Raw genomic sequence first — 21,629 nt, 5'->3', positions numbered from 1 at the left:
ATGTGATACTGGATATATTGTTCCAAATGTAAAAATGATGGAATAAGGAAAGAATTTCTGAGAAAGATATGGAAGATTGTATGAATTGATAAAAGGATGGAAGATAATGAATGGATCTAATTCTCATGTTCTGTTCTCCATGTGTCACATACCTTGTGATGAAAGGAAATGGTGCTTCATCTCTCCAGGATAGAGAAATGTAAACACCAATTTCTTTTTAGATTGTGGTCTAAATAAGAAAGGCATACTGCTTTAAACCAAGAAAATAAACAACTCATTGACATCTGTGATCCAGACTGGTGCCAGGACTGTGCTCCTCTGATTCTTTTCCTTCCCACCCATAATACTTACATATTGCCTTGTCTCTTTTTGTGTGTTTGTATGTGTTTAGGGAATTTTAATAAAAATGGTTGAGTTATAAGTTAACAATTTGTGTTTCTCTCTTGCTATGGTTAAAAGCAGCTTGATTGCAAGGAATAGTTGTTCCTTGTTACTGAAAAAAATAATGTTTATATTCTGTAAACCCAAATGAACCAGTTAGGCCACCAAAATCAGATTGTTGGGTACAATTGGGCAATTTGATGTTTTAAATGCATTTTCAAGTTAGTGATGACTCTCAGAATAATGGAACTTGATTTCAAGCCCCCTACCCCAATCAATCACAACAGGGACAACATCAGCATGGATAGAAGACAGGCTGGCTGCCAGAAAACAGAGAGGATACATGAATGGATCTCTAATTGGCAGGATGTGATGAGTGTATTCCAACAGGAGTCTGTGCCAGGGCCTCGGTTTTTCACAATTTATGTCAATGACTGAGATGAAGTAGGAAAGGTATGTTTATTAAGTTTATAGGTAACTCAAAGGAAGGTAGAAATGTTTGTAGTGCACAAGACATAAAAATTGCAGACTGGTACAGAGTGAATGGTCAAAACTCATGGCTTAGTGGCACAGTCACCATGGGTCAAATAACCTTCTGCTGTTCATCAAAATGTCTCTATGTGCATGTTTCTACATCATGCTTCAGTTATATAGGACATTAGTGAGATTACATCTCAAACATTGTGTGCAGTTTTGGTCTTTACATTTAAGGAAGGATCTATGGTGTTGGACCAGAGAAAGTTTCCTGGATTGATCCCTGAAATGTGGGATTGTCGAATGAGCAAAGGTTGGCAGACTGGGCTTGTACCCAGAGGCGTTTAGGATAGTGAGGAGTGATTTGATTGAACTGTATCAGTTCCTGAGTAGTCAGGACAAGATGGATGTGGGAAGGATGCTTCCTCTTGTGGGTCAGTCCAGAACTAGGGGATGCTGTTTTAAGATTAGGGACACCCTTTCAGGACAGAGATGAGGAGATTTTTTTTTCTCCAAGGGTTGTGTGATTTTGGAACCCTCTGCCACAGAAGGCAATGGAGTTGGGAACATTAAATATCTTGAAGACATAATCCTTATTATGCTAGGAATCCAGGGCTATTGTGGATAGACAGAAATGTGAAACTTGAAGCACAAATCAGATCTTATTGAATACAAAGCATGCTCAGGAGCTGAATGGGCTGTAGCTGTTCCTATTTCATATGTTAGTACAACACTTACGATGTTTCACTTCTTGTGGTCTTTTTCAGGCAGTGGAAACAAATTTGGCTTCAAAGGACAGCCACTGGGTCTTTGTAAATGAGGTAAGCCCAGAACCATTGCTACTTGTATGAAAAAGCACAGTTCTGTTTGAGAAACTGAGGAATGTTATTAGGAGCTCTTTCACAGCTAGCTGGCCTACCGTGTAAAGGCTATTTCTCCAACAGGAACAAGAGAAAAGAATGTTTCAGAGTCATCCTCAGGATTTCAATAAACCTTTGGGGATGGTGAAGGATTGCAAACATCAGGTTTTCAGACACCAGCTGATTGATGGACCCTACTATGTCAAGGTCTGGTTGGGAACAAGAGGCAGGTTTAAGAAGTGGCTGTAATCAGGTGATGATTGCTAAATTTAAGGATAGTGTTCTGATTTCAATCTACAACCTTCAAACATTGAGTTCAGTGTTTGAAGCTCATTTCATATAGGACCTCATGCTTATAAGCAAAACACTGCCATAATTTCTACTAATTCATTCACTCTGAATTTGAATACAAGGTCCACAGTTGAGGGTCTGGTGCCCAATATGTCAGCTGACCTTATTTACAAAACAGTTGATGAAATCTTGCCAACTCCAAGCCTACATGATCTTGGTAAAAGTATCCAATCTGGTCCCCTGTATCTGAGCTCCTATTGATCAAGAAACTAGTCATGGCAGCCTTTAATATACATGAAGCTCTCATAGGAACTGTAGATACAGGAAGATGTTCCTAAAAGCAGTGGAATCTAAAACCAGGCATCACATTCTAAAGAGCTGAAAATGTGTTGCTGGAAAGGCACAGCAGGTCAGGCAGCATCCAAAAACAGAAGAATAGACGTTTCGGGCATGAGCCCTTCTTCAGGAATTCTGAATCGTCAAGTCTCCTGCCCCTTGAATGCTTCCTGACCTGCTGCGCTTTTCCAGCAACACATTTTCAGCTCTGATCTCCAGCATCTGCAGTCCTCACTTTCTCCTATCACAATCTAACGATACAACAATCAGGAACAGGCCCTTCGGCCCACCAAGACTGTGCTGACACATGATGCAGTTCTAAACTAAAATCCTTTTGCCTGTACGTGGTCTGTACCCCTCTATTCCCAGTCTATCATATATCTATCAAAATGCCTCTTAAATGTTGCTACTGCATCTGCCTCCACTACCTCCTCTGACAGCATATTCTAGGTACTCATTACTTTCTATGAAAAGACTTGTCTCTCACATCTCCTTTAAATTTGTCCTCTTTTACCTTAACGCTATGTCCTATAGTAATTGACATTTCTACACTGGGAAAAAGACCCTAACTATACATTCTATCTAAGCCTCACATAATTTTATAAACTTCTATCATTGAACATTCTTCAATGTTCAACTGAAGACAATCCAAGTTTGTCCAATCTCTCTCCATAGGCTAATGCCCTCCAGAACAGGCAACATCCTGGTAAACCATTCCTATACAGTCTCCAAAAAACTCCACATCCTTCTGGTAGTGTGGCCAGTAGAATTGTACTCAATATTCCAAAAATGGTCTACCTAAAGCTCTATAAAGCTGCCACAAGACTTGCCAATTTTTTAGTATTCTATACCCTGACCAATGAAGGCAAGCATGAAGCCTTCTTGACCACCTTATCCACTTATGGTCCCACTTTCAGGGAACTGTGGACCTGTACACCGAGATCCCTTGTATGTTGATGCTACTAAGGGTTCTGCATTCGAGCTTCCAAAATGCATCTCTCCCATTTGTTGAGATTAAATTCCATCTGCTATTTCTCTGCCCAAGAACCCAGCCTATCTATATCTTGCTGTATCTTCTGACAATCTTTCCCACTGTGTGGAGCTCACCATATTCTTTTGTTGTCTGCAAAGTTACACATTCTACCACCTACAGTTTCTTCTGAATTATTTTTATACATTGCAAATAAAACTGATCCCGGCACTGATGCCTGTGGAACAACACAAGTCACAGATTTCCAGTCAGAGGTATACACTCCCACCACGACTGTCTATCTTCTATGACGAAGCCAGTTCTGTCTCCATCTTACCAGTTCACTGTGGATCCATTGTGACTTCACCTTTTATATCAGCCTGCTATCAGGGACCTTGTCAAAACATGAAAAACCACTTAGGACTGAAGCATGGAGAAATTTATTGGAGCGTGAGAGTAAAAAATGAGGTCTGCAGATGCTGGAGATCACAGCTGAAAATGTGTTGCTGGTCAAAGCACAGCAGGCCAGGCAGCATCTCAGGAATAGAGAATTCGACGTTTCGAGCATAAGCCCTTCATCAGGAATGAGAGAGAGTAGCCAAGCAGGCTAAGATAAAAGGTAGGGAGGAGGGACTTGGGGGAGGGGCGATGGAGGTGGGATAGGTGGAAGGAGGTCAAGGTGAGGGTGATAGGCCGGAGTGGGGTGGGGGCGGAGAGGTCAGGAAGAAGATTGCAGGTTAGGAGGGCGGTGCTGAGTTGAGGGAACCGACTGAGACAAGGTGGGGGGAGGGGAAATGAGGAAACTGGAGAAATCTGAGTTCATACCCTGTGGTTGGAGGGTTCCCAGGCGGAAGATGAGGCGCTCCTCCTCCAGCCGTCGTGTTGTTATGTTCTGCCGGTGGAGGAGTCCAAGGACCTGCATGTCCTCGGTGGAGTGGGAGGGAGAGTTAAAGTGTTGAGCTACGGGGTGGTTGGGTTGGTTGGTCCGGGCGGCCCAGAGGTGTTCTCTGAAGCGTTCCGCAAGTAAGCGGCCTGTCTCACCAATATAGAGGAGGCCACATCGGGTGCAGCGGATGCAATAGATGATGTGTGTGGAGGTACAGGTGAACTTGTGGCGGATATGGAAGGATCCCTTGGGGCCTTGGAGGGAAGTGAGTGTGGAGGTGTGGGCGCAAGTTTTACATTTCCTGCGGTTGCAGGGGAAGGTGCCGGGGGTGGAGGTTGGGTTGGTGGGGGGTGTGGATCTGACGAGGGAGTCACGAAGGGAGTGGTCCTTGCGGAACACTGATAGGGGAGGGGAGGGAAATATATCCTTGGTGGTGGGGTCCGTTTGGAGGTGGCGGAAATGACGGCGGATGATACGTTGTATGCGGAGGTTGGTGGGGTGGTAGGTGAGAACCAACTGGAGCATGAGAGGTTCAGTTAGTAAGTTTGCAGATGGAGGTGTCATGGACAGCGAAGAGGGTTACCTCAGATTACAACAGGATCTGGACCAGATAGACCAATGGGCTGAGAAGTGGCAGATGGAGTTTAATCCACATAAATGCGAGGTGCTGCATTTTGGAAAAGCAAATCTTAGCAGGACTTATACACTTAGTGGTCAGGTCGTAGGGTGTGTTGCTGAACAAAGAGACCTTGGAGTGCAGGTTCATAGCTCCTTGAAAGTGGAGTCGCTGATAGATAGGATAGTGAAGAAGGTGTTTGGTATGCTTTCCTTTATTGGTCAGAGTATTGAGTACAGGAGTTGGGAGGTCATGTTGCAGCTGTACAGGACATTGGTTAGGCCATTGTTGGAATATTGCATGCAATTCTAGTCTCTTTCCTATCAGAAAGATGTTGTGAAACTTGAAAGGGTTCAGAAAAGATTTACAAGGATATTGCCAGTGTTGGAGGATTTGAGCTACAGGGAGAGGCTGAATAATCTGGGGCTGTTTTCCCTGGAGCGTTGGAGGCTGAGCGATGACCTTATGGAGGTTTACAAAATTCTAAGGGGCATGGATAGGATAAACAGGCAAAGTCTTTTCCCTGCAGTGGGGGAGTCCAGTACTAGAGGGCATAGGTTTAGGGTGAGAGGAGAAAGATATAAAAGGGACATCAGAGGAAAATGTTTCACACAGGAGGTGGTATGTGTATGGAATGAGCTGCCAGTGGAAGTGGTGGAGGCTGGTACAATTGCAACACTTAAGAGGCATTCGGATGGGTATATGAATAGGAAGTGTTTGGAGGGATATGGGCCGGGTGCTGGCAGGTGGGACGAGATTGGGTTGGGATATCTGGTCAGCATGGACGGGTTAGACTGAAGGGTCTGTTTCCATGCTGTACATCTCTATGATTCTATGACTCTATTCACTCAGAGAATAGTGAGCCTGTCAAATCCATGACCACAGAGAGAAGCAAGGTCAAAACATTGCACGATTTCAAGTAGTTGGGTATCACATTTGGGGCTAAAGGGATCAAAGGATATGGGGGAGAAACTGGGACAGGCTATTAACTTGGATGAGTAGCCATGATCCTATTGAATGGCACATCAGGTTCAAACAACCAAATCACCTCCTGCTGCTCCGATAGTTTATATTACTGAGGAATCCAACATTAATGTCAGTTATAGGGAATATGATACTGTACTGAATGTGTTTATACATTTGTCTGAATGATTCTGCTATTTTAATGAGGAACATTATTCCATTGATTATACATGATAAAGCATTCATTAAAAATGGAATTTATTTTTCTAACTGCTTTAAATGTCAAAAAGTAAAGGTTCAAAGCTCTGTTTAAATTCTGGGGAGAGAATGCATGAACAGTATTCCAAGCTTGAAACTTTGTTCAATATTTTTGACTAGCATAGGTGTTTATCACACATGCTAGAGACATCTAGTATCAATGTTTTGGTGTTATACCAATCATTATGTCAATGAGAGATGGGACTAATTGCAGTGATGGAAGACTAAGATGTATAAGGATATACAGAATGTGAACATTGCATGGACAAAATTGAATCATTCTATTCAACCATAATTATCCTTTTCAGATACAAAAACAATGATTTCTGAATTGCTACCATTTTAATACTCTTTCTAAGTGGTTAGATTACAAAGAGCAACAAATGTGTAAATGTTAAGTCGGATTAACAAATTCTGCCTGATTGCATTTAGTGTCTGTTCCCACTGGCAGATTAGTTACCCTGGGGTAATGTAAACTATACAACTCTTCAGGAAACTGTCTCTTCCCACCAACAATGAATATTTGAGGTTCAATGCTGGGCACATAATCAGAGCTCTCTTTCAGATATTGATCTGTCTGCTCACAAGTTGTTTCTTTCCCCTGTATTAATTATGTAGCAGCCTCTGGTTTCGTACTGCAGAAGGAACCATCCTGAACAAACTGAAGCAAAATCCAACCACAATGAAATTTCATGCAGCCTACGGCTGATATGATAACCTCCCTTGCAGATTTATATCACAATCCAATTTCTGTATCACTTCCCAATTCTTTACACAATAATTAAGATTCTTGCATCCAATTCTAGGTGACAAGAGGATATGAAATGGGGAGAGACCATGTATCAGAATGAGAATAGTCATTAGGGAAGTCGGTTATGTGCAGAGATTAGAGATGGCAGATGAATATAATAGAACTGTTGGAAATTGTACAAGGTTTTGTCAGGAACTATTCCAGTTGTAATAATCCAGTTGGGATTAGTCTCCAGGAGTTGCTGGTTGAGGGTACTTGGCAGAAGTTTCAGCAGGGAATCTGTGCTCTATGCTATCACTTGTTGTGAAGTGTAATGTACTGTCTCAGAGAACAGTGAAAGGAGATTTCAGAGTGATTCTGCTCTGTGGGATAAAAAGACTCATTCCCAAGGTAGGCTGAAAATCTGTGGCTTGTGAATGAAACTGCTTTGAAACATCAAGGATGCTAAAGAAATTGCTCCTGAGGCATTACCGTATATGGTGTGTCATGTTTATTCTTCCTGTGTGGCCTAATAAATCTCTTCAGCACTTTAAAGACCACATTTAGATCACCACTCGGCCTTCCCAAAACAAAGTGATTGTCACTTGAAGGATTTACACAAGATGTGCGGTCTACCTTGTAAGTTTGCCATTTATCCCACTCTCCTTAGCAGGTCTATGCCTGAACCTACTTCTTATGGTCTCATATACCCAGCCTCAGTACAATTGGATGACCAGCCATTGTAACATAAATGACAGAGAAGGTTTGAGGTAATGCCTGATCTGCTGCATCTCTTTTTGCTTACATCACAAGTGTCTTTTTAGTGTAATGTATGGACATTCTGGGAAGTAACTGTAGATAGTAGGCATTTTCAGCACAACAGGGAGAGAGATATTGGCAATATAGAGGTGCTTTAATTCTGACATTGTGAATCTGGTTTATGAACCATCAAGTAGGCAGGGAGGAAGGTAAATGGGATTCAATAGTATCAATTCAGTTAATATTGAATACAAATTATGTCAGCTTCTTTAACATGAAACAAGTGATCTTGCTAATGGATTAAGGACAGTAGGGGATATACAGAAATGTTTTCCTGACAGTGTAGATACAGCTTGGTTTTAAATTGTTAAACTAGAAATTGCTTTATGAGGATAGAGGAGATTTAGGGCCTGTCCCTGCACATAATCCTGGCATAAAGCTGTGAAACTCTCTCCTACTAAAAGATTATCTTCCCATACATATTCTGTTTAGATTGAAAGTACACAATGTTGATTCGTCACAACCATTTGTCAACTGCTTTGAGGAAATAGAAAAGAAAGTCTAACTTGCATTATCCCATTGTTCTGAACGGTCTCAGAATACCTCACACACTTGGAATTATTTTGAAGTGATAACAATTGTCACAAATGGAAACAACATATTTCTGAATCTAGTTGTGAGCTATTCTCCCTTCCATGCTCCCACCAGCCTATGTTCTCATTGCATTTGCATTGTCCACTGGTAATTTTTCCAATTCCCCCCCTCCCCCATAAGGGTTCCTGTTGTCATGGTGGTATCGATGCTGGGGATGATGAGGACATCGCATTTCGAGGGACACGTGGGGTTGTATATGAAATCGTGCAGATGCTGTTGTTCCCCTGGGAAATGCCACAGAAACATTACACAATGTAACTAATCTCTGAAGCAAGATTGCAACTGGGGTGTGTTTCTTTAGCCTGATGCTTTGTTATAGATCAGTACAATGTAAACACTGGCCATACTTGGAAAAAGGCTCTCACTGTCCACCCTATCTAACCCTCTGATTATTTTATATGTCTCTATTAAGTCACCTCTCAACCTTCTTCTCTCTAACAAAAACAGCCTCGAATCCCTCAGCTTTTTCACATAAGACCTTCCCTCCAAACCAGGCAACATCCTGGTAAATCTCCTCTGCACCCTTTCCCACGCCCTTCCTATAATACGGTGACCAGAACTGTATGCAATACTCCAAGGGCAGCTGCACCAGAGTTTTGTACAGCTGCAACATGATCTCATGGTTCCGAAACTCAATCCCTCTACCAATAAAAGCTAACACACTATATGCCTTCCTAACAACCCTATCAACCTGGGTGGCAACTTTCAGAGATCTGTGTACATGGAGACCGAGATCTCTCTGCTCATCTATACTACCAAGAATCTTACCATTAGCCCAATACTCTGCATTCTTGTTACTCCTTCAAAGTGAATCACCTCACACTTTTCCACATTAAACTCCATTTGCCACCTCTCAGCCCAACTCTGCAGCTTATCTATGTCCCTCTGTAACTTGCAACGTTCTTTGGCACTACCCACAACTTCATCGACCTTAGTGTCATCCGCAAATTTATTAACCCACCCTTCTACGTCCTCATCCAGGTCATTTATGAAAATGACAAACGTACAAAGCTGTTCAAGCTGTTTTAAACTACCAGGTCAGCTAGTTCAACTCGGTAAGTTTGTGTTTTTAGCTAATGGGAGCTAGATATTTGCTGCTAGATTAATTCCGTGTCACAGACAAAATTCAGCATTAAGACACTAACTGAGCAGCAAATCTATTGTTTCCCAATTGTACCTAAATTGTTCAAGTAACGAACTCTGGCGAATCATCTAAATGTTCAATTTCTTCCTGAGCCGTCTTGCTGCTTTGGCAAATATCTGAAGTTCTAATTGTTTTCCTAATTATAATTATAATTGGTTCATCAATACCTATCAAAAGTAAACCCTTACCTGTTCCATGATGCTAAGTGATGGAGCCACCCCGCTATGTGAATGCTGAAAATGAGTCTGCTGGCCCTGTTACCAAGACCCCAATCAGTAATTTTATTTAAGAGAAAGCAAGACAAGCATGTAATTGACTTAACAGAACAGGAAACGAACTAGAAAGATTCACCCATCCAGTCTGTCAAATTCAATTAAACAGAACTTCAGAGAGGTTGCCCACATTAAAGATCCGTGATGGGCTTTGAGTCACATGGAAGATGCTAACAGCCTGTGTATTAGGTAGAGTGACCATTCTCTGTTAAACAAAGTTTTGTCGGTCTGGGTTTATTCATTGTTAATGAGATAACTTTGGGGATTCTCATTTGTTAATGGATTCCCCTCTTGCAGCACAGAGTGAGACCATTTGCTCAACTGCATTGTGTCTTTGTTCAAACTACATCCTCAACCACTCGACATGTCCTGCTTCTGCCATTTATTGCCTTTTCATTGAATACTTACCAGGCTTGTGACGAAGCATCCCATCCTTCAATCAATGGAATGTATTCCTTTCTGCTTTTAATAACAGTTAGACCTGGATGTAGAGAGTACACAATGCTGTGTTGCCCAAATATTATCCCAGAAACTTCGATTGATAATCGAGAGAATAGCAACTTGAATCTTGTATGGCAGGTTCAAGTAACTGGAAAAACTTGAGCATTGCTGAAAAAGACACATTTTGTTGAAGGTTCTTACCAATACTCATCAGGACAGTTCATAAGAATACAAATTCAGAGAGGAAACTCACATTTATGCTGCATAAGAGAAGAATGTTAGTTGTTTGGAAAGTGTAATTCTTCATCCTAAAGACTGGAGGATTGTATCAAACAGCATAACCCTTCAGGTGTTCACAACAAGCAAGTTGCTGATGTTCCTAACCAGCCTACACTTGCAGCATTTGTAACACACTGTCCTACATTAGGAAGGGAAAAGTGAGGACTGCAGAAGCTGGAGGTCAGAGCTGCAGAGTGTGATACTGGAAAAGCACAGCAGGTCAATCAGGTTTCCTGACGAAGGGTTAATGCTCGAAATGTTGATTCTCCTGATCGTCGGATGCTGCCTGACCAGCTATGCTTTTCCAGCAACACACTCTTTGATTCTGTCCTACATTGGATTCTGCAATTGGACAACATTTGCTAAATAATCCTATGTTTGTAAATCATTATGCTGCCAACTAATTGAGGATTATCAGTCGGATTTACAGTATATGTACTCTAAGCTATGTGCATAGCCTTGTTCGTTGTAAACAGAGCAACATGTAGACAAACTGTCAGTTTCAACTTCACAAAATAGATGACAGCAATTCACTGGTTCATTTTTCAGAGCAATGCCCTGACCAATCAGAGTCAATGAACTTGGTTTAAAATTCAAATTTATCAAATTCTGACTGTTAGCTGTCAATCAGCATAAATGGGTACATTCTATTCCTGAGATGCTGCCTGGCCTGCTGTGCTTTGACCAGCAACACATTTGCAGCTGTGATCTCCAGCATCTGCAGACCTCATTTTTTACATTCTCCATACTAACATCTTTGTCAATCAGAGTCCACTGCCAACCAATCAGCATGCTCCTCTTGCAGCGTAAACGTTGGTTCTCTTTCCTTGAAATGGTATTCTCGCAAAATGTCCTGTTAAGTGTTCGATGGGAAGAACTGTCTCCACTAAAAAAACTGTTGGATCAAAGCCCAAGTGACCTTTCAGAACTAGGATCTGCTCTCCTTACCCCTAACCTTTCTGTGACTCCAGTCCCACACCAACCTCATACAGTCTTCAGTGTTTTCTGAAATATCTAAACAAGTCATTCAGTTATATCACTTTGACAAAATCTACATCACTGGGGATCAGAGGGGAAACTCTCCATTGGCTGGACTCACATCTGACACAAAGGCAGGTCATTGGAGGTCAGCTTCAAGAGAGAGTGTCCTAGGCCCTATCATCTTCAGCTCCTTCATCAGTGACCTTCCCTGCATCACATGGTCAGAAATGGTGCCTCTCCCTGATGAATACACAATGTTCAGCACCACTCCCCATACACTGGAGCATATGTGAAGAAGCCCATATCCACTCAGGCTTTGACTAATAAATAATAAGTGACAGTGAAGGTGTGCTCAGTGGAAGAGCTTTGACTGTGTGGGTTGAGGTTAGTATGGTGGAGGGATTAGGAAGAGCTTTCAAAAATCAGAGGCATCTGATTGTGTAGTTTATAACAAGCCCAGAGCAGGAAATGAGGAGACAGAGATAGCCAGGGCTGGAACAGGAGCCTTGTTGGAGTGTATAGCTAGCAAAGAATACAAACCAGGTACAGTACACCTACTGAGGGTGGGAAATGAGGATCACGATATCAAGCAGGAAAGGTGGGGCACGTGATAACAAAGTGGTGTTTCCATTGGACATGCAATCTAGTGACTCTGGCTAATGCTCAGAGACCACATGTTCAAATGCCACGATCGCACATGATGAAATGTGGATTGAATGAAATCTGGAATTCAAACAAGCCAGCTTAATGGTGACCACATGACAGGTGAGCGGATTCCCATTCGGCTCTCCAATGACCTTCAGGGAAAGCAATTTGCTGTCCTCATCGGGCCTATACAGGACTCCAAACCCACAGCAATGTGCTTGACTCTTAACTGCCTTCTGAAATGCCTTTAGCCATTCAGGGATGAGCAATAAATGCCAACTTTGCCATTGATACCTACATACCACAGTAAGGGACAGAAAAAGGAGATTGCAACGGACATTGGTGAAGACACAGATGAAGTGGAGCAGAGGTTTTGTGTGAGATAAGCGGGAGATTGGTTCATCCAGGATGTTCTGTGAGCACCAGGAACAATAACATAGGAGAAGTTAACTCCTGAAGTGATGGATTTGTTGTTAAATTTTCCCAGGGCTCAATGGAGCAGCAGGTTCCAACTCCAAAGTGGGAGCTGCTGAACGCTGTATAAAACAAGCCACTTAACACCAGTGGGAAGTGTGACCTCCTGCTGTTTGAGCTGCTCCGGGACATCAGACACCGAATGTTGTCTTGCTGTGGTTGAGGAGGAAGCTGGAGTGCTGAATGTGCTTCCTTTTTGAATAGTGATAGAATTTGCAGGATTTAGCCAAGCTCAAACTCCAGGTGAACAAATAAATTTCATCACGTGTAAAAAAAGTAATATTTCCACCTGTTAAAACATCAAGCAAATAATACTTAGTTCCTGAAACACCCATCAACATTTGATAGTAGCATGGAGTCCTTCAAACTATGCATCAAAAGGCAGCATGTGTATCTCTGATGAATAAAGAAGCAAATCCACAAGCAATTCCTAAGGTGAAGACTCTGACTGTCTCCTTTCCCAGGATGATCCTGGAGTTTGAGATGTAGAACAGTAAACTGCCCACTCTGTCCATGAGCCAGCTCTTTGCTTCCCATTCCTGATATGGTCCTGAGTCTCAAACATCCAGTCCCCCTCTGACCAACGCAGAGACCGGTGGATATGGGAGATATTTAAGAGTGACACCACATCGACACTGCAACTATTCCAATGATTAAACTCTGGAATGTTACAGGCCACAGTCCATGTTTGAAACCATTCAGGAAAGTTGCTGTTATTTTGGAATTAAATGCTGAAATGAGGCCCATCTTGTGCTCCCGCCACTGCATTTTCAAACTTGGACAGGGGAGAGCTTACGTTATTTGGCCAGTTTCTTAGAAGTTGTTCAGGGCCATATGGCTATGCTGGCATTTAATGCCCAGGTGGATTTGACTACATTGCTGTGGATCTGGACTCACATGTCGACCAGACAGGGCAAGGATAGCAGATTTCCTTCCTGAAAGGAACCAGTTGGGTTTTTTAATGACATATGATAGGTTTGGAGATGAATAGGAAGGACTTAGAGGGATATGGGCCAAGTGCTGGCAAGTGGACTAGATTAGATTGGGATATCTGGTCGACATGGACAAGTTGGACGGAAGGGTCTGTTTCTGTTCTGTACATCTCTATGACTCTAATCGACAATGGTTTCCATTAGACTAACTTTTTAATTGCAGAAATTTTAATTTAATTTCCATTTCATCATCTGCCATGCTGGGAAACCAAAGCAAGGCCCCATTAGCTTGTTGACTCAGTGACATTACCAGGGCACCATCATCTCACCACAGAGGACCCAGTCAGTCCCACACCCCTGTCGATTTCTCGCCTTCAAGTGCCTTCCAGTTCTTTTTTGAAAACATTGACTGTTTCCATTTCTGTAAACCCTTCCCAGTGGGCGCCATGTTGGATATAATTTCCACTCATAGAATCCCTACAGTGTGGAAGCAGACCATTCTGCCCATCGAGTTCACAGCAACCCTCTGAAATGCAACCCATCCAGACCAAGCCTTCCCCCCCCCCAATCCGTCAAGGGACTGTGGGAGGAAACCAGAGCACCTGGAGGAAACCCACACAGACATGGGGAGCATGTGCAAACCCCACACAGTCAGCTGAGGCTGGAATTGAACCCGGGTCCCTGGCGCTGTGAGGCAGCAGTGCTAACTATTGAGCCACCGTTCTGTCCTGAGCCACTCACTTTGTATAAAGGTTTTCCTTATATTCCTTGTCCAGGTTTCAAATGATCCCCATTGTTTGCCATTCCCTCAAGTCGGGTATCACTTGGTGAATTTTTAAATTTCGCTCCATACTCCAAGGTCCATTGATACCGAGTAACGCAATGGTCATCCCTCTGACCCTTGGAAAAGGCTGTCCAGGTGGAAAAGTAGCCATTTTTTGAGACTCTGGTTTCCAGCATCTGCAGACATTGTTTTTACCTCGTTGATTTTAACCCTACTGTGAATCCTCTTGCAAGGATGCCTGCTTTGAAGAAGTTTTCCTCCTCTCTCTACAAGAATCTCAGGGAGTCCCTCTCCCACTGCAACTCCCAGGTCATTTCCTCTGCCCTGAAACTCTTCAACCATGTCGTGCCACCTATCCACTCCACCCTCTCCACCCTGACCTATCACCTTCATCCCCTCCCCCACTCACCTATTGTACTCTATGTTACTTTCTCCCCACCCCCACCCTCCTTTATCTTATCTCTCCACCCTTCAGGCTCTCTGCCTTTATTCCTGGTGAGGGGCTTTTGCCCGAAACATCGATTTCGCTGCACTTTGGATGCTGCCTGAACTGCTGTGCTCTTCCAGCACCACTAATCCAGAATCTTTTGTGAGTTACTATTTGCTGTTCTTAAAACAATTCTTATTCCCCTGGCCCTCCTATTCCGTAAGGTTCTGTATTGTTAACCAACCTTTAATGTATTTCCAAATCAAATGCTTTCTTACAATCCATATGGACTGCATCTACCCCATTCCCTCCACCAACATTCTCTCTTCTTTTATGGAAATATTCAGTTAGACTATTTGTATTTTTTTAAAATCTACTTAATTAATTCACATCTCTCCATTTGCTGCTGGGTTTTTTTTTCACCTGATTAAGAATTCCAAAACTTCCCCACTGTGAGTGATGTACAAACTGATCTTAATTGCGAGGACAATCCTTTCCTCCTTTTCTGAATATGGGGGCCATATCTGTGACTTTCCAATTCTCTGGCATCTCTCTGGCAAGTGGAAGGTTGAAGAATAAAGGCCAGTCCTTTAACTCTGTCGACTTCCTAGAGCAGCCGAGTTACAGGTCAGTAAAAGCAGGTCAGATATCATAGCATCCCTCCAGTGTGGAAGCCCACTCGGCCCATCAAGTCCACACCAACCCTCCAAAGTACAGCCTACCCTTCTCCTCTAACCCTGAATTTCTCCCAGCTAATCCACCAAATTTGCACATCCTGGGATACTATGGACAATTTAGCACGGCCAATCTACCTAACCTGTATATCTTTGGACTCTGAGAGGGAACCAGAGCACCCAGAGGGCTCCCCTGCAGGCACGGGGAGACAATAGACAGTCGCCCAAAGGTGGAATTGAACCCAGGTCCCTGGCGCTATGGGGCAACCACTGAGTCACCCTGCCGCCACTAATCCTGCCATAGGCTAAGAAATCCTTTCCTGTACCATCTTCATTTCAGTTTTCACCTATTCATTGCTTCCATTCTCACCACTTCCACTTATCCTTTGTCAGAATCCTTTTCCTTAGTTCTGGTGAAGAAGATAGTTCTAGTAGTTCTCTGTGATGTCACTGTAAATCCACTTCTCTGTCTTTCTCATTACTTGGAGACCTCCAGTAGGCTGATCTTACAGGCTGCAGGGTGGCACTACTTCCTCACTGTGCCAGGGACCTGGGTTCACTTCCACCCTCAGGGTGACTGTCTATCTCCGTGGAGTTTACACATTCTCCCCGTGTCTGCGTGGGTTTCCTCCCACAATCCAAATACACGCAGGTCAGGTGAATTGGTCATGCTAAATTGCCCATTGTGTTAGGTGCATTAGTCAGGGGTAAATTTAGGGGAATGGGTCTGGGTGGGTTACTCTTCGGAGGGTCGGTGTGGACCTGTTGGTGTGAAGGCCTTTATCCATACTGTAGGGAATCTAACCTAATCCACACTGCTTGCTTCTGAATTTTAACCAAATGGACTCTCTCTTTGCTCTCTATGCATTGTTACAAAGTTGGATGGTCTTATATAGAGGTGGAAATCAGTGTTGTTTGTGATGACACAGATATACCTTTCAAAGTTCATGTCGGGATGAAATATGACACTCAGACAGTTGCTAGGCAGAGGATGGAGTAAGTGGCCAGTGAATGGAATTTTGAATTGGGAATAAAAACACGTACATACATTTCCCAGCATTTAGTTGGAAGGAATTTCTGTTTATCCAACACTTGATGTCTGACAAGTAATTTAGCAACTTCAAGAGAAGTGGGTGAAGTAAAACTGAGTGTTATCAGCGTGTGTATGAAAACTATTGCCTTCTTTTGGATAGCCCATAAGACCATAAGATATAGGAGCAAAATTAGGCCATTCATCCCATCGAGTCTGCTCCACCATTCAATCACATCTGATATGTTTCTCAACCCTATTCTCCTGCCTTCCCTCCATAATCCTGGATCCTCTTACTAATCAAGAACTTATCGATCTCTGTCTTCAATACACTCAGTGACATGGTCTCCACAGCCCTCTGTGGCAATGAGTTCCATAGAGTCGCCACCCTCTAGCTGAAGAAATTCTCTGATGCTGTGCCCTTCGGTCCTAGTGGCAACATCTTCTCTACATCCACTCTATCCAGGCTTCCCAGCATTCTGCAATTTTCAATCAGATCCTTCTCTCACTCTTCTAAACTTCACCGAGCCCTCAACCACTCCTCATTTAACAAGCCCGTTGTGCCCAGAATCATTCTTGTAAACCTCCTGTGGACCCCCTCCAAAGCCAGCACATCCTTCCTTAGCTACAGGGCTCACAATATTCAACTGCGCACAATGTTCAAATATGTTGTGTAAGGATCCTATCAAAGTTAATTAGTTGTGCAATTTGGAATTAACAGGAGATCAGTGATTCGGAGATTCTGGAGTTAGTCCACAGTGCACTCGGGCGGATGACAGTGGTCCGGCAAATCTTCCCCACCTCCAAGGACCCTCAACGCAGATGTATGAGGAACAATCATCGCATTTCCTCATTGCTGTGTGACCCACAGGAAGGCTATCTGCAAACACTACAGGTTTGTACGTTACAGAAACAAATTATGCAGGGTCCTCTATTTGAACAATTCAAAGTAGTTTATATTTAAGCAGCTGCGCAATTGCAGTGGACATTTGCATTTCCTTGTGTCTGTAAAGAGGCTGCTTTTCTTGTGAACAGTATTTACCATGAGCTGTTCTGTTACCATGTGCAACTAGTATCTGATTGGACATGAAAATACACTGAATTATTCAATGCAACCCACTGTGAATTCATTCCTGAATGTGACATCTTTAAAATACATCTGTTCACTGTGCAGAGGTGCTATATTCTATATAGTCACGATTTGGAGTTTGAACATTTGCTATGAATTCTATATCTTACAATTGTGTGCTCCACAACCACCTGATGAAGGAGCGTCGCTCCGAAAGCTAGTGTGCTTCCAATTAAACCTGTTGGACTATAACCTGGTGTTGTGTGATTTTTAACTTTGTTCTATATAGGGCAGATAGCAGGGTCTGTTATAGGGGAGAGGAGAGGCTCTATTATAGGGCAGATGGGGGGGGAGGTCTGTTATAGGGGAGATAGGGGAGTCTGTTATCGGGGAGACAGCAGGGTCTGTTATAGGGGAGACAGGGGGGGTCTGTTATAGGGGAGAGGGCAGGCTCTGTTATAGGGGAGATAGGGGGGTCTGTTATAGGGGAGATAGAGCGGTCTGTTATAGGGGATGTGGGAGACATTTCAAGATGTACCTCTTGTCACATTTGACCATAATATAAACTGCAGGAAGATGGAGTTTTGATTCCAGGAAAACTGCAGCTGGTCAAAAAGGTGGATCATCATCATCTTTTTAATGAAAATTGGGATGGACTACATATATTGACCCAGCAATAACACACAGTCCAAACAAAATAATTGAATCAACCACACATTCTCTCCCACACTCCATCTGTCTCTCTCCCACACTCCATCTCTCTCCCACCCACACTCCATCTGTCCCTCTCTCTTTCTTTCTCCTACACTCCATCTCTCTTTCTCTCACTATCCCGTTCTCCTGTCTCTCTCTCTCACTATCACACTTCATGTTTTTCTCTCTATCACACTGTATTTCTCTCTCTCTCACTATCACACTCCATCTCTTTCTCTCACACACTCCATCTCTCTCATGATCGCACTCTATGTCTCTCTCTCAAACACTCGATCTCTCTCTCTCTCTCTCTCTCTTTCTCTCTCTCACACATACTCTCTATCCCTTTCTCCTACATTCCATCTCTCACACACTCTTCCTTTGATGTTCTCATCCACAGTGACACACAAATACTTTGTTGAACATACACTTTCTTTAATTGTTTGGCTGGTCAATAGATTGTAAAATCCAGCCTCAGCGCTACAGCAAAGTGACACACTCTGCAAGTGATTTGCAGCTAGAATAAAGGTTCCTCTTTGAGAAATGTTCTGACAGGGCAATTTCCAGTGAATAAGACTGAGTGCTTAGTTCAGCAATTCACAGCTCATTTAAATACAGCTCATAACTGTCAGCAATAACATGATTATAAATGGATCTTTTGTTAAAGATTAGAATACTGTATCTTTTGATAAGAGACAAAAAATATGCTTCCACTGAAATATTTCTAGTGAACCAGTTGTCAGTTTGGGTGCTATCTAATTTCTTTTGTAGTGTTATGTTAAGTCAACAAGACTGGTTCCTTGATTGGTGTTTGCCGGTGAACAGAATGGTTTTTTTGAAATAATGGACTTTCTCTCTTGGCACTCCCTGCAGCTCATTCCCCACACTAACCTCCCACATCTCACCTTCACCACCAGAAAGCTTTCTTTTAGGATATTGGATATCTTGCCCTCAGAGGCAGGAGATCCAACTCTAATCTGATTGGTCAGTCCTCAGGGGTACACAGTGCCTGGCATTCTGACACACTGATGATCACCAGCATTTCTGATTCCTCCCGGTTTCCTGACTGTTTCAATGCTTCCTATACAATCCTGACTGGTGACAATGTTTGGCCGTGATATCTCATTGGATAGAAAGTACGTTTCCTTGTTTCTGAGGAACATGTGGCCATTAAATGAGCTGCCAGTAGGAGAGCTGGAATGGCCACCTGAATAAAGGTTTGATAGATAACAGTGCCATCAGTGAGGTCTACCAGCAGCCACCTTCCCTCAGTCATTGGCCTGGCCTCCTCTGGGGTCTCAGCCAAGTTTCTCTAATCTCTAGGAGCTCCCTGTTTCAGGGTAAGCCTGTGTGATTGGTTCTTACTGTCAAATGTATCTGCTGAGTGTGTGGGTTCTTCAGGGGCTGATGTGGACCAGTGTGTCCCAGAGTCACCTCATGGTCTGATCATGTGAGTCTTATTGAAATAAATAAAATCGAGTTTATACCATAAATTTCAAGGTTATAAGAATAGGTTCTGTGTTAAAACAAAGCCAGCCAGGAGGATTCACTCTGCCTCCTGCCGGAACCTTCTTTACTCTCCCAACAAGGCCTCACCACCTCCCGCGCAGTCGATGGTGCTTATTGGGCGCAACTATTTCAGACCTTTGAGTCAAGATTAGAGTGGTGCTGGAAGAGCACAGCAGGTCATGCAGCATCCGAGGAGCACGAGCAGGAGGAGGATGCTGCCTGACCTGCTGTGCTTTTCCAGCACCTCTCTAATCTTGACTCTGATCTCCAGCATCTGCAGCACCCATGTCTGCCTATTTCAGACCTTTCCAGAGTGAGATAGAGCAGGGGGCTAGTCTCAGACAGATGCCTGAGTCTGTATTTCCTGGTTTGAGGAGTTAACCGAGGGGAGATTGTTTTGTTTCAGTCTTAGATCCTGGAACCCAACCTTTCACTTAATGAGTGCAGCTGTAGCACATGCCAACATCTGGAGGGAAGTGTATTGAAGTCAATTGGGATAGGCCACCATGTCTTTAACACGTGTTTGGTGTTCCAGTCACCACATGCAGCCAGTGTCCCGATTGGTTGAGCTGTCAGCCATGAGCTCTGTGATTGGAGAGTGTGTGAGGGAAATCATGCAGTAACCCAGGCAGTGAAGAGTGTGATTGGCTGAGTCAAAGCTTGCCTGAAAATATTGGCCTGGTGTGTGGCTCAGTAATTGTGGGAAACTCAGGCGAAGAGTAATATGAGTGAACAGGGGAAAAAAAACACAAATCAAATCATTTCAGAGCAATCTAAAAACATTCCATGAATGTTGCTGCTCCCTGTGATCAGAGCCAGTGCAGTAAGTACTTTTAGGGTGCCTTTAGAATTGAGAATTTCATGCTAATCTTAGACGAATGTAACTGGCTGTCCAGCATTTATTGCCCATCCCTAGTTGCCCCTTGAGCGGGTGGGGGTGTGCTGCCTTCTTGAACCGCTGCAGTCCACCTGCTCTGGGTTGACCCACAATGCCCTTAGGGAGGAAACTCCAGAATTTTGAACCAGTGACAGTGAAGGAATGGTGAGATATTTCCAAGTCAGGACGTTAAGGGGCTAGGAGGGGAATGTGCATGGGATGGCATTCCCATGCATCTGCTGTCCTTGTCCATCAAAATAGAAGTGCTTGTAGGTTTGGAAGATTGTGTCTAAGGATCTTTGATGATTCTCTGCAGTGCATCTTGTAGTTAGTACATACTGCTGCTACTGAGTGTCGGTGGTGGAGAGAGTGGATGCTTATGGATGTGGTGCTGATCAATCGAGCTACTTTGTTCTGTATTGTGCCAGGCTTCTTGAACATTTTTAGTGTTGCTTCCATCCAGGCAAGTGGGGAGTATTCCATCACACTCCTGACTTGTGCCTTTAGGGAGTTTTTCCTGGAACTCTCCCTAAGGGCATTGTGGGTCTACTGACACCAGGTGGATTGCAGTGGCCCAGCCAGCACTGCCCACTTCCTGTAGACACTAAAATAACCAGGGGGAGAGTTACTGCAGGATTGCCAACCTTGGAGCTGCTCTTGCTGACACCGTGTTGAAATGGCTGGTCCCCTTCTATTTTCAGTCAATGGTAACCCTCCTTTGCTGTCCTAAGTTTAGTGATGGTGATGCCATTAAGTGTCAAGGCACTTGTGCGGCACTATTCTCAGTAACAATAACAATCCTCTCAGTAACAGTAACAATATTTTCAGTAACAGTAACAATTCTCTCAGTAACAGTAACAATATTCTCAGTAACAGTTACAATGTTCTCAGTAACAGTAACAATCCTCTCAGTAACAATAACATTATTCTCAGTAACAGTAACGATCCTCTCAGTAACATTTACAATCCTCTCAGTAAAATTAATAATATTCTCAGTAACAGTTGCAATATTCTCAGTAACAGTAACAATCCTCTCAGTAACAGTAACAATATTTTCAGTAACAGTAACAATTCTCTCAGTAACAGTAACAATATTTTCAGTAATAGTTACAATATTCTCAGTAATAGTAACAACCCTCTCAGTAACAGTAACAATATTCTCAGTAACAGTAACGATCCTCTCAGTAACATTTACAATCCTCTCAGTAAAATTAATAATA

At 43.2% G+C, this 21,629-nt stretch overlaps 1 protein-coding gene across 1 annotated transcript in view; it reads left to right on the top strand.

The window, feature by feature from the left end:
- The window catches only part of LOC132834997 (glutamate receptor ionotropic, delta-1-like), an 831,861-nt gene that overhangs the window by 678,043 nt on the left and 132,189 nt on the right, over positions 1 to 21,629 (top strand). Inside the window, exons 5-6 of the mRNA XM_060854217.1 lie at positions 1,623 to 1,676; positions 16,983 to 17,156. Of these exons, the coding sequence (XP_060710200.1) occupies positions 1,623 to 1,676; positions 16,983 to 17,156 (228 nt within the window). The remainder of the gene's footprint in view (positions 1 to 1,622; positions 1,677 to 16,982; positions 17,157 to 21,629) is intronic.

Source organism: Hemiscyllium ocellatum, chromosome 43 (assembly GCF_020745735.1).
Source record: "Hemiscyllium ocellatum isolate sHemOce1 chromosome 43, sHemOce1.pat.X.cur, whole genome shotgun sequence".
Classification (NCBI taxonomy): domain Eukaryota; kingdom Metazoa; phylum Chordata; class Chondrichthyes; order Orectolobiformes; family Hemiscylliidae; genus Hemiscyllium; species Hemiscyllium ocellatum.
This window is presented reverse-complemented; position numbering and strand designations above follow the sequence as displayed.